Here is an 11,500-nt window from a genome sequence, read left to right as displayed (position 1 = left end):
GTGTGTGCACAGGTTTCTTTTTGGGTTCAGATGAAAGGTTTTGTGAGAGGGATCCCTGGGTGGCGCAGCGGTTTAGCACCTGCCTTTGGCCCAGGGCGTGATCCTGGAGACCCGGGATCGAATCCCACGTCAGGCTCCCTGTGCATGGAGCCTGCTTCTCCCTCTGCCTGTGTCTCTGCCTCTCTCTCTCTCTCTCTCTGTGACTATCATAAAATAAAAATTAAAAAAAAAAAAGGGTTTTGTGAGAGAAACCAAGTGGCCTGCAGACCTCCCTGACCCGTTCCTCATTTTCTCTTTTCGACTGCTGGTCGAGGTGGAACGAGGACTGAAATGGCACAGCTTGTCTCTAGACAGAAAACCAGGACTCCTGCTGCCAGTCCTGTGACGTTCGTGGCTCTGCCCCCTGCACTGCCTCGTCCGCGAGCTGGCCGCAAGCATGTGGCCCTGGCCAGAGGCGCCCCGTAGAGAAAGGAGAGAGCCCTGCTCTTCCTGCCATCCTCGATTGGAAGAGAGGAGGGTCCCTGCCTGAACCACTCATTGGCAAGAGGAGTGGGGTTCGGGACTGAATGTTCGCCCCCCCCCAGATTCATATGTCAGAGCCCTCACCACCATCCCCCTCCCCATGAGATAGTTTTAGGAAATATGGGGCCTTTGGAGAGTCACCAGGTTCAGATGAGGTTATGAGAGTGGGACCTTCGTGACCGGAGTATACGAAGAGACTCCACAAACATGTGGCCCCAGAATAGGCCCCACGAGAATGAGACCTGCCGTCTCTGTGACCCTGGGCCTCCCAGCCTCTGGAACCATGAGGGATAAATGTTCTTTAGGCTGCTCGGTCCGTGGGATTTTGTTCTCGCACCCTGAGCTGACTGAGACGGACCTAGAACATCTTGGCGGACAGGGAAGCTACCAGAGAATGAGCCCTGAGCCCTGTCAAAAGGAGCCAGCTTGTCCTACTGTCCTAAGGTGGGACAGCTGAAGCAGCAAAAAGTTGAGGACCGACTCCAGTCCTGACCTCGGCTGCTGGAGAAACGGAGCACACGCACTTGCCTCTCTTTCTCCCACTAGGCACAGCTGAACACCTGGACATTACTTAGAAAACAAAACTAAAACTCTAAAAGGTGAAGAAAAGACAGACCGGCTAAGATCCTCGGGAACTGAAGAACAACAGGGCAGAGTAGTCCTTCTGTTTTCTTTTTGCTGCATGTGGCCTGGGCCAAGTGCTGGAGACTGGCAACCTGAGACACACCCGCACACACACAGCCCCAACCATGCCCCCTGAGCCAAAGGACCAGGAAAGGGACCATCTGGCAAGACAGGAGACCTAGAGATGGTGACTGCTGTCCTCCAGTCACACCACAGAGAACTGCAGCCTCTCCCACCCCACCGTCATTGCGTCAGAGGAGCCCTCCTAAAAAAGATTTTTTACTTTAAGAGAGAGCTTGGGAGTGGGGGAGGGGCAGAGGGAAGGATCTTAAGCGACTCCACCTCAGTGCAGTCTGACCTGGGGCTCTGTCTCATGACCCTGAGATCACGACCTGAGCCAAAATCAAGAGTCAGATGCTTGGCCAACTGAGCCATCCAAATGCTCCAAGAAGCTCTAAGTAAGATCCAGAGCCTCAATACCTCAAATGTCCAGGATTAAAAAAAAAAAAAAAAAAAAAGCCGAGAACCAAGAAAATCTCAACTTGAACGAGAAAAGACAACAGATACCAACACCAATAGAACTCCAACTTCTATGCCAAGGATTTCAAGGTAGCCATCATAAAAATGCCTCAAGTCTTAAAGAAATAAAAGATACAAAGAACCAGATAGAAGTTTTAGAACTGAAATCTACAATCATCAAAGTAAAAATGAATGGATGAACTGAACAGAAGAGAGAATGAATGAATTTGAAGACAATCGTAGAAATTACCCAATATGAACAACAGAGAGTAGCTTGGAAAATAGACACACAGAAAACAATAAAACAGCCTCTGGGGCCTGCAGGACGGTAAGTAAGATTTAATATTAACGTCATCAGAGTCCCAGGAGGTAAGGAGAGAGAGGGTGGGACAGAAAAAGTATGCAAAGAAATGATGGCTAAAAATGTTCCCCCTATGGCAAAAGACCTAAACCTACAGAGTCAAGCTGAATGAATCTCATACAGGGTAAACCCAAAGAAATCATGCCAAGGTACCTTATACCACAAACTTCTGAAAACTAAAGAACAGGGGATCCTGGGTGGCTCAGTGGTTTAGTGCTTGCCTTGGGCTCAGGGTGTGACCCTAGGGTCCCGGGATCGAGTCCCATGTCAGGCTCCCTGCATGGAGCCTGCCTCTCCATCTGCCTGTGTCTCTGCCTTCCTCTGTGTATGTCTCATGAATAAATAAAATCTTAAGAAAACAACTAAAGAGCAGACAAAAATCTTGAAAGCTGCAAGTGAGAAATAACTTACAGGGGAAAAGACAATTCAAATGAGTGGATTTCTTCTCAGACACCACAGAGGCCAAAAGGAAGAAGAACAACATTTTTCAGGTTCTGAAAGTGTCAACTGGGAATTCTGTGTCCAGCGAACAGAACCGCAGGAGTCCGAGGCAACCAGGATATGCTCAGATGAAGGATAACGGATTTGTCACCAGAAGACCTAACCTAAAAATCAAAAGGCGAAAGGAGGAAATGATAAGGAATCTTGGAACATCAGGGAGGAAGAACAACGGAAGGAGTGGAGTTATGGACACAGACTGTCCTTGAGCATTTTAAGTTCTGTTCAACGGTTGGAGCAAAACCTATAACGTTGTTGGATGTGGTTCTCCAAGTTTGTAGAGGAAATAGGTCAGATTATCGTAAACAGGAAAGGGTAAAGGAAGGTAAGGTTTCTACACTTAGAATGTCCACACCAGTGAACTGTGACAGGTATGCGTGTGTAACCTCTAGAACAACGACTTCAAAGGCTGTGCAATGCACTACACTCAAAAACAGTACTGAGAAGTCCTACTGGGGTCCTGCACGTTCAGGTAGCCCGCGGGAGAGCAAGAAGACGACAAAAAATGAGAAGTTGGAATCAACAGAAATAAAGTAGCAGAAAGTCACAAGGGAATTGTAAGTCTCCTCAAACGTTTAACATTAGCTGGATTTCCCAGGTAGCGTCCCCTCTTCTGTGGTGTCACAGAATCCCACAGGTACTTCTCTCCTTACTGTCGTAACGTGACATTGTGATCGTGTTTACCCATTTGCCACTTTTACCCTCCTGAGTTTCTTAAGAATGGGAATTGCGTTCTTGTGTGCGGAGTCCTGGCGCCTACCAAGCCCTCCTTTGGTAAATGGGGCGGAAGATAGAGACGGCGGCGGATTTACAGATGTTGAATGTAAAAAAAATCCAGGAGTCTGTAATAGAAAAGACTCTAAAAGAGACAAAGTCCTGACCCTCCCCCCCTTGAAAAAAATCCCAAATGAGTCCTACTTTGTCACTCTTGGTTGTTACTGCACCCAATTCTTAGTCTGAAAATCGATCACTAGTGGGAAGGAATTCAGAATTTATCCTGCCTTCGTAACGCTGCAGGGTAACCAGAGAGCTCTTCTTTACGGAGAATTCCAGCCCGGGTACAAAGGAGGACGGAAGCACCACTTTGTAATTCCCGGTTAAATTCTTGGTTGAGGCAGGGCCCCTCAGGGGAATAAAGCCGCCAGGTGGGGGGTGTATGTGGTGGGAACGGCCCGGTGCTCACCTAGCGGCGGGCAGACGCAGGCTGGGCTGCAGGCTGGGCTGCGGGGTGGCTGAGGGCTGGGCTGCGGGGTTGGGCTGCGGGGTTGGGCTGCGGGCTAGGCTGCGGGCTGGGCTGCGGGGCTGGGCTGCGGGGCTGGGCTGCGGGCTGGGCTGCGGGCTGGGCTGCGGGGCTGGGCTGCGGGTCTGGGCTGCGGGGCTGGGCTGCGGGCTGGGCTGCGGGGCTGGGCTGCGGGGCTGGGCTGCGGGGCTGGGCTGCGGGGTTGGGCTGCGGGGCTGGGCTGCGGGCTGGGCTGCGGGGTGGCTGAGGGCTGGGCTGCGGGGCTGGGCTGCGGGGCTGGGCTGCAGGGCTGGGCTGCGGGGTGGCTGCGGGCTGGGCTGCGGGGTTGAGCTGCGGGCTGGGCTGCCGGCTGGACTGCGGGGCTGGGCTGCGGGGCTGGGCTGCAGGCTGGGCTGCAGGGTGGCTGCGGGCTGGGCTGCGGGCTGGGCTGCGGGGCTGGGCTGCGGGGTTGGGCTGCGGGCTGGGCTGCGGGCTGGGCTGCGGGGCTGGGCTGCGGGGCTGGGCTGCGGGCTGGGCTGCGGGGCTGGGCTGCGGGCTGGGCTGCGGGGCTGGGCTGCGGGGTGGCTGCGGGGCTGGGCTGCGGGGTGGCTGCGGGGCTGGGCTGCGGGGCTGGGCTGCGGGCTGGGCTGCGGGTTGGGCTGCGGGGCTGGGCTGCGGGCTGGGCTGCGGGGCTGGGCTGCGGGGTGGCTGCGGGGCTGGGCTGCGGGGTGGCTGCGGGGCTGGGCTGCGGGCTGGGCTGCGGGCTGGGCTGCGGGGTGGCTGAGGGCTGGGCTGCGGGGCTGGGCTGCGGGGCTGGGCTGCAGGGCTGGGCTGCGGGGTGGCTGCGGGCTGGGCTGCGGGGTTGGGCTGCGGGCTGGGCTGCCGGCTGGGCTGCGGGGCTGGGCTGCGGGGCTGGGCTGCAGGCTGGCTGCGGGGCTGGGCTGCAGGGTGGCTGCGGGCTGGGCTGCGGGGTTGGGCTGCGGGCTGGGCTGCGGGGCTGGGCTGCGGGGCTGGGCTGCGGGCTGGGCTGCGGGGCTGGGCTGCGGGGCTGGGCTGCGGGCTGGGCTGCGGGGCTGGGCTGCGGGCTGGGCTGCGGGGCTGGGCTGCGGGGTGGCTGCGGGGCTGGGCTGCGGGGTGGCTGCGGGGCTGGGCTGCGGGCTGGGCTGCGGGGCTGGGCTGCGGGCTGGGCTGCGGGCTGGGCTGCGGGGCTGGGCTGCGGGGTTGGGCTGCGGGCTGGGCTGCGGGGCTGGGCTGCGGGGCTGGGCTGCGGGGCTGGGCTGCGGGGTGGCTGCGGGGCTGGGCTGCGGGGTGGCTGCGGGGCTGGGCTGCGGGCTGGGCTGCGGGGTTGGGCTGCGGGGCTGGGCTGCGGGCTGGGCTGCGGGGTGGCTGAGGGCTGGGCTGCGGGGCTGGGCTGCAGGGCTGGGCTGCAGGGCTGGGCTGCAGGGGTGGCTGCGGGCTGGGCTGCGGGGTTGGGCTGCGGGCTGGGCTGCCGGCTGGACTGCGGGGCTGGACTGCGGGGCTGGGCTGCGGGCTGGCTGCGGGCTGGGCTGCAGGGTGGCTGCGGGGCTGGGCTGCAGGGTGGCTGCGGGCTGGGCTGCCGGGTGGCTGCGGGATGGCTGCGGGCTGGGCTGCGGGGTGGCTGCGGGCCAGGCTGCGGGGCTGGGCTGCGGGGTCGACTGCGGGCTGTCCTGCAGCCGCTCCACCTGCTGCCCCTGCGAGGCCCTAGCCCGGGTGGGGGGCCCCAGCGGGCCGGCTGCGGTGGGCTCTGCTCCCGCAGGGGGTGTCGCCGGCAGGCGGTGACGGCGCTTCTGTTGACGTGTCACGTCTGACTGCCTGGACCGTCGGGGGCCGCGCCGGGTCCCCAGGGCCTGCAGCTGCAGGTGCCTCGGCCTGGGCGCCCTGGGGACCTTGCCGCCGCGTCCGGGCGGGGCGCCCACCCTGTCCTGTCGGGGACCGGCCGGAGCCTTGCCCCGCCACTGCACGGCCGCCATCCGAACCTCAGACCTGACCCCCGCGGGCGCCGGGCAGCGGGAAGCCGGGTTCCTGGGCCACCGCCCGGCGGGGTGCCTGCCCCGCGTCCTTTCCCGCTCCCGGGCGCCCGCCCCGCCCAGAAACTACACTTCCCGGTGGGCCCCGCGCGGCGACCTCGGCTCCCGGCGTGCTCTTCGGCGCGGCGGGGCCCCCGGGAACCCGCCCGGGGTTCAGAGCCCGGACCCCGGGGCGGGGAGGAGGTGCGGGCCGGGGGTGCAGTGGGGCTGGGGGAGGGCGCCCCGGGCTGGCGGAGGACGGGGCGGGGAGCAGGTGGGGGCCCGGGGTGCAGCGGGGCTGGGGGGGGGCGCCCCGGGCTGGCGGAGGACCGGGCGGAAGCAGGTGGGGGCCCGGGGTGCAGCGGGGCTGGGGGGGGGCGCCCCGGGCTGGCGGAGGACCGGGCGGGAGCAGGTGGGGGCCCGGGGTGCAGCGGGGCTGGGGGGGGCGCCCCGGGCTGGCGGAGGACGAGGCGGGGAGCAGGTGGGGGCCCGGGGTGCAGCGGGGCTGGGGGGGGGCGCCCCGGGCTGGCGGAGGACGAGGCGGGGAGCAGGTGGGGGCCCGGGGTGCAGCGGGGCTGGGGGGGGCGCCCCGGGCTGGCGGAGGACGAGGCGGGGAGCAGGTGGGGGCCCGGGGTGCAGCGGGGCTGGGGGGGGCGCGCCGGGCTGGCGGAGGACGAGGCGGGGAGCAGGTGGGGGCCCGGGGTGCAGCGGGGCTGGGGGGGGCGCGCCGGGCTGGCGGAGGACGGGCCGCGGGGCTGGGAGAGGAGAGGAACGCACCTTGTCCCAGAGGATCGAACACTTTGGGGCTCTGAGCCAGGAGGGGACAGGGGTGCGGGGCCTGCCCTCCCTGGCTCGGTGCCTCCCTCGGGAACCCCCCCCCCCCCCAACCTGGCCTTGACCTGGGCAGGTCCCGGAGGAGAGCGGCCGACTGTCCCGCTCGCCGGAGGGGCTTCCCGTGGCCTGGGCGCTGACCTGGGCCCTCCCTGCGCCCCCAGGACCGAGGCCTGCGGCTCCCCGCGAGGTGCGCCTGGACGCGTCTCCCTCGTCCCCGTCCGCGTCCTCGCTCGGCTCTGACGGTGGGTGGCGGCGGCGGGGTCCTCGCGGGTCCTCCCGGGGTCGAGGGTTGGGGCCCTGCTGTGGATCGGCCGCAGGCGGGCGCTGGGAGTGCAGCCCGGAGCCCTGGAGCTCGCCGGGGGGGGGGGCGGGGGGCGGGTGACTGCGGGGCCGTGTGGCCCCGGAACGCCCCGGGCTGTACTGAACGCCGCGGGCTCGGGTTAAGCAAGGGGGACCCCTCCCGGCCTGGGCTCCCCGCGCCCGGCGCACCCCCTGCCCGCGCGGCTCCTTCTGTGAGGTGCGGTGCCAGCTGACGGCGGCCCGGTGCTGCCCGCAGGCGGCCTGCGCCCAGGATGCCCGAGGGCCCCGAGCTGCACCTGGCCAGCCGCTTTGTGAACGCGGCGTGCGCGGGCCTGGTGTTCGGCGGCGCCGTGGAGACGTCGCGCTGCAGCCGCGGCCCCGCGGTGCCCTTCGAGAGCAGCGCCTACCGCATCTCGGCCTCGGCGCGCGGCAAGGAGCTGCGCCTGGCGCTGCGCCCCCTGCCCGGGGCCCGGCCCGCGCGGGAGCCGCTGGCCCTGGTCTTCCGATTCGGCATGACCGGCTCCTTCCGCCTGGCGCCCGGGGACGCGCTGCCCGCCCACGCGCACCTGCGCTTCTACACGGCGCCGCCGGGCCCGCGGCTCGCGCTCTGCTTCGTGGACGCCCGCCGCTTCGGCCGCTGGCACCTCGGGGGCGAGTGGCAGCCAGGCCGCGGGCCCTGCGTCTTGCTGGAGTACGAGCGGTTCAGGTGCGCGCGGGGGGCGCGGGGGGCGCGGCGCCAGGTGCCAGGAGCACACGCGCGGTCCCGGACGGCTCTGCCCCCCACTCAGCCCCTTCGTGTGACTCTGGGGACCGCTCCCTGAGCTAACGGGTGTGGGGAAGACGAGACCGGCAGCGAGTCCAGGGCGCTCAGTGGGGCTGCCACAGCCTAGGAGGGCGGACGCAGAGCAGGAAGGCTGAAGGCAGCGCAGGGGGCTGCTGCGGCTTCTGAGCGGGCTTGTGGTCTCCCACCCTCTGCCCGCCCCGGTCCGTGACAGTCCCCTGGTCTCTGCGAGGGGAAGCAGCCCCACCTGGGACAGGATGCGGTCACTGAGGAGGGCAGGTGCCAGCCCCTTCCCCTCCGCTAAAGGGGGAGCGTGTAGGGGTTTGTGTCGGGCCAAGCCCTCTTCCGGGTGCTGGGGGGCAGCAGTGACCGGGATGGACGGGGACCCTGCTGCCGCCGGCTGAAGTGCAGAGAGGGCAGGGAAGGAGGAAACTAAGTAGATGGACTCAAGTAGACACATGCCTGAAGGAAAAGCCAAAGGTAGAGAGTGGCGGGGGGGGGGGGGGCCGGGGGGTGAGCGCTCTGGGCAACACCGGTGGCCGAGGAGCAGGAGCCAGCCCTGCAAAGCTTTAGAGGGGGAGCACCGTGGGCAACGAGCCCCCTCGGAGGCCTGCGTGGGCCCGGCAGGCCCGCCCTACCCAGCGCTGCCGGGCTTTGCCTCTGTCCCCACACCTGCCGCCGGTTCCGGTGGCTCCGGCTTCTTGAGCACGACGGAGGCCACTGGGCTCCTGCCCGCCTTGCCAGGCTCTGCGAGCGCACCACAGGGAAGCATCCGTAGTCCCGGATTCCTCCCATCCTCTCTCCTGGAGTCATGCCCTGGCCACGTCCTGAGGTTTGTCTCACGTGACGAGCCCTCGGGCTGCCCTCTTGTCCTCTAAGCTGGGGAGCACCGGGGCTCTGTTCCCCTCGCGGCCGGCCGCCGAGGCTCCTGTCGCACTCTTCTGTCCCCCAAATTCTGGGCTTCTGGCCCCTGCTGCTGAGCCGGCCCCGCCGCGATCCCCTCCCACAAAGAAACTAGATGCGCTTCCTGTCGTGGGTGGGGAGTGATCTGTGACCCCTGCAGGCGCCGGAGCCAGGATTTGTCACCGCAGCCCTGCTCAGAGCCGCTACTAGCTTCCCTGCAGGTCCTCAACGTCCTGAGAGAAGGCGCCCGGCAGGGCCCGACGCCCCGCCCTACCCCTCGAGGCCCAGGGGCTGCACCCCGTGCCCTGGGCCCCGCTCCGGGGCGGCCCTGCGGCCTTTGGTGCCGGTCGCGCAGGGTCTACGACTGGGCGTTTCCTGGAACACGCTGCTGCTCGCTGGCAGCCTCACCTCTGTAACCAGTTCGAATCTCGTGCTGGTGCTCCCCTGGGCCGGGGCGTGGATCCCGCTGCCAGAGCGGCCCTGAGGTGGGGCGGGGGCGCCACGCTCCTTCCCCTTGCTCCCAGGCCCGCGCACCCGCAGCAGCCCCCGGCTGTGTCCCTCCAGGGAGAATGTGTTACGAAACCTGGCGGACAAGGCCTTTGAGCAGCCCATCTGCGAGGCCCTCCTGGACCAGAGGTTCTTCAATGGCATCGGCAACTACCTCCGGGCGGAGATCCTGCACCGGTCAGCAGGCCGCCCCCAGGCCCTGGGGGGGGGAGGCGGCGGCGTGCCTAAGTGCCTGCTGCTTAGCTGGTCCCCTCTCCGCCCACTGCAGCCTGGGGATACCCCCGTTCGAGAAGGCCCGCACGGTGCTGGAGACGCTGCGGCAGCGCAGGCCGGTGAGGGCGCGGGCACGCAGGGCCCAGTGGGCTGTGGTCTCCAGTGTGGCTCATGCAGGCCCCTCTGGGCTTCGGACCCATTGCCCTGTGTCCACTCCGTGGGGGGCTGATGGTGGGTCCCCCAGTCCCCCCCCCCCCCAGCCCAGCTGCCTCTGCCCCTCCTCCAGAGCCCGGAGCAGACCCTGAGCCAGAAGATCAGGGCTAAGCTGCAGAGCCCGGACCTGCTGGAACTGTGTCACTCGGTGCCCAAGGAAGTGGTCCAGCTGGGTGAGGCCCGTAGCCCCGGGGGCTAGCCACCCCTGCTTCAGCAGGTCGGTGGCCGTTGGGTGGCCGGCAGCTGCTGCCCTGCCTGCGCCGGCTGGAGCCGGGAGCCACAGCCCAAGGGCGCCTGGACGAGGGGAGCCTTGGCCCCTGACTCAGCCCATCAGCTATGGGGCTGAGGTCTGGGCCAGGTCGGCCAGGCTCCCCCTCCTCGCAGCCGGGGTCCACCCTCCGACTTTGGCCTGGTCCCTCTGTCCCATAGGGGGCAAAGGGTACGGGCCGGAGAGTGGAGAGGAGGACTTTGCTGCCTTTCGAGCATGGCTGCGGTGCTACGGCGTGCCAGGCATGAGCTCTCTGCGGGACGGGCGTGGCCGGACCATCTGGTTCCAGGTTTGGGGCCTCATCTCACCTATAGGCAAATGGAGACCCAGGAAGCTAGTGGGGGGGGGCAGGAGAGCTGGGGTCTCCCAGGTGACGTCCAGGGTCTGTCGAGGCCCCCAAGGGTCACACTGTGCCTGGTGGCCCAGGCCTGCCCCACGTAGGCCCCTCCTCCTCGGTAGCGCAGCCCCTGGAGAGAACGGGCGGCCAGAGGGAGCTGACTGGAAGGACAGGTGTGAGCTCTGCCCCACCCCACCCCCCAGGAAAACTGCCCCTGCCCCAACCAGGTTGCTTCCTGAATTCTCATTCCATTTTAGGGGGATCCTGGGCCCCTGGCACCCAAAGGTAAGACCCCTAATGCGATAAGCTCAGAGAGCAGGAAGGACTAGTTGCTTGCAGGAGCTACATCACCCTTCTCCATCCCAGTCCCTGCTCCACCCCCGGGAGTCACCCCATAGTGGGAGTCTGCAGAGGGGGCTGAGGCCACAGGACCCTCCAACCCCAGTGTCTGTGTCCTACAGGAGGAAAGTCCTGCAAGAAGAAATCCAAGGGAGCGCAGCAGGGGCCGGAGCACAGGACGGAGGTATGGCTCCCTGCTCCTACCTCCTCCCCGCACCCTCCCCGCCTTCCCTTGACCGTGAGGGGCAACCGTGGGCCCTAACCCACCTCTGGACTGCCCACTGAGCCCCTTGGGGACCTGTGTCTCCTCTACTCAGGACCCTCTCCTTCCAAGCGTGGCCCGTTCCAGGTCACGTGGGGCACGGAGAGGCCCTCCTGAGCAAGGTACAGCCCAGCAGCCGGAGGGGACCAGCCTCCAGCAGGACCCAGAAGTGCCCCCGGCCCCCGTGAAGGGGAGGAGGAGGAGGCAACCAGCAGCCTTGGGTGGGCCTTCCTCAGCAGGCTCCCCTGGGGAGAGAAGGGGGTGGCCCGCGCACAGAGGTGGGGGCAGGGAGGCACAGAGGTGGGGGCGGGGAGGCCGCAGGAGCAGTCCTCCGCCTGGTCTGAGCTGCTGTCCCACCTGTCCTCCTCCCAGGCCACCGAAGACCCCAAAGGATCAAGGCCGACACCCCGTCCTTGGAGGAGGGGATGTCAGCCTCTTAGCAGGAGGGCCTCCCCGCTGGCGTCCACCTCCTGCCCCTGTGGAGCCCTGGGACCCTGGTAGCTGGCTGCAAGCAGGCCCTAGCTGTTGGGGGCCGGGGGCCCCTGGCCATGTAGCTCTTCCCTGCCCTGCTATGATGTTTTTGAGTGTACCCCCACCTTCTCCATTTTTTAAGCCCGTGCAAAAGATGCTGTGATTTTTTTATAAATGAATAAACTTGAATTTCTTGGTGGCACTTCTTGGGCTGGCTGCAGAAGGTCTGGAAAGGCCAAGCTGGGAGCACCTGCTGCTTAGCCTTGGAGACCAGAGAGCCACTGGGGTAGACCATCCCAGTC

The 11,500-nt window shown here is 65.7% G+C and overlaps 1 protein-coding gene across 4 annotated transcripts; it reads left to right on the top strand.

The window, feature by feature from the left end:
- The first annotated feature begins 6,705 nt into the window (after positions 1-6,705).
- NEIL1 (nei like DNA glycosylase 1) lies at positions 6,706-11,400 on the top strand. 4 transcript variants are annotated; one of them, XM_025986399.2, is made up of 10 exons: positions 6,706-6,846; positions 7,161-7,610; positions 9,153-9,272; positions 9,364-9,427; positions 9,595-9,694; positions 9,951-10,078; positions 10,384-10,411; positions 10,588-10,649; positions 10,783-10,948; positions 11,100-11,400. In XM_025986399.2, exons 2-10 carry the CDS (start codon positions 7,177-7,179, stop codon positions 11,165-11,167), a joined length of 1,170 nt encoding a protein of 389 aa, XP_025842184.1. In that variant the 5' UTR covers positions 6,706-6,846; positions 7,161-7,176; the 3' UTR covers positions 11,168-11,400. The 4 variants fall into 4 exon arrangements, with proteins under 4 accessions (XP_025842184.1, XP_025842236.1, XP_072602161.1 ...); XM_025986451.2 differs by lacking the exon at positions 10,384-10,411; XM_072746060.1 differs by lacking the exons at positions 6,706-6,846; positions 7,161-7,610 and adding an exon at positions 7,738-8,517.
- The last annotated feature ends 100 nt before the right edge of the window (positions 11,401-11,500 follow it).

This window comes from Vulpes vulpes, unplaced genomic scaffold, assembly GCF_048418805.1.
Source record: "Vulpes vulpes isolate BD-2025 unplaced genomic scaffold, VulVul3 u000000678, whole genome shotgun sequence".
NCBI classification, from domain to species: Eukaryota; Metazoa; Chordata; class Mammalia; order Carnivora; family Canidae; genus Vulpes; species Vulpes vulpes.
This window is presented reverse-complemented; position numbering and strand designations above follow the sequence as displayed.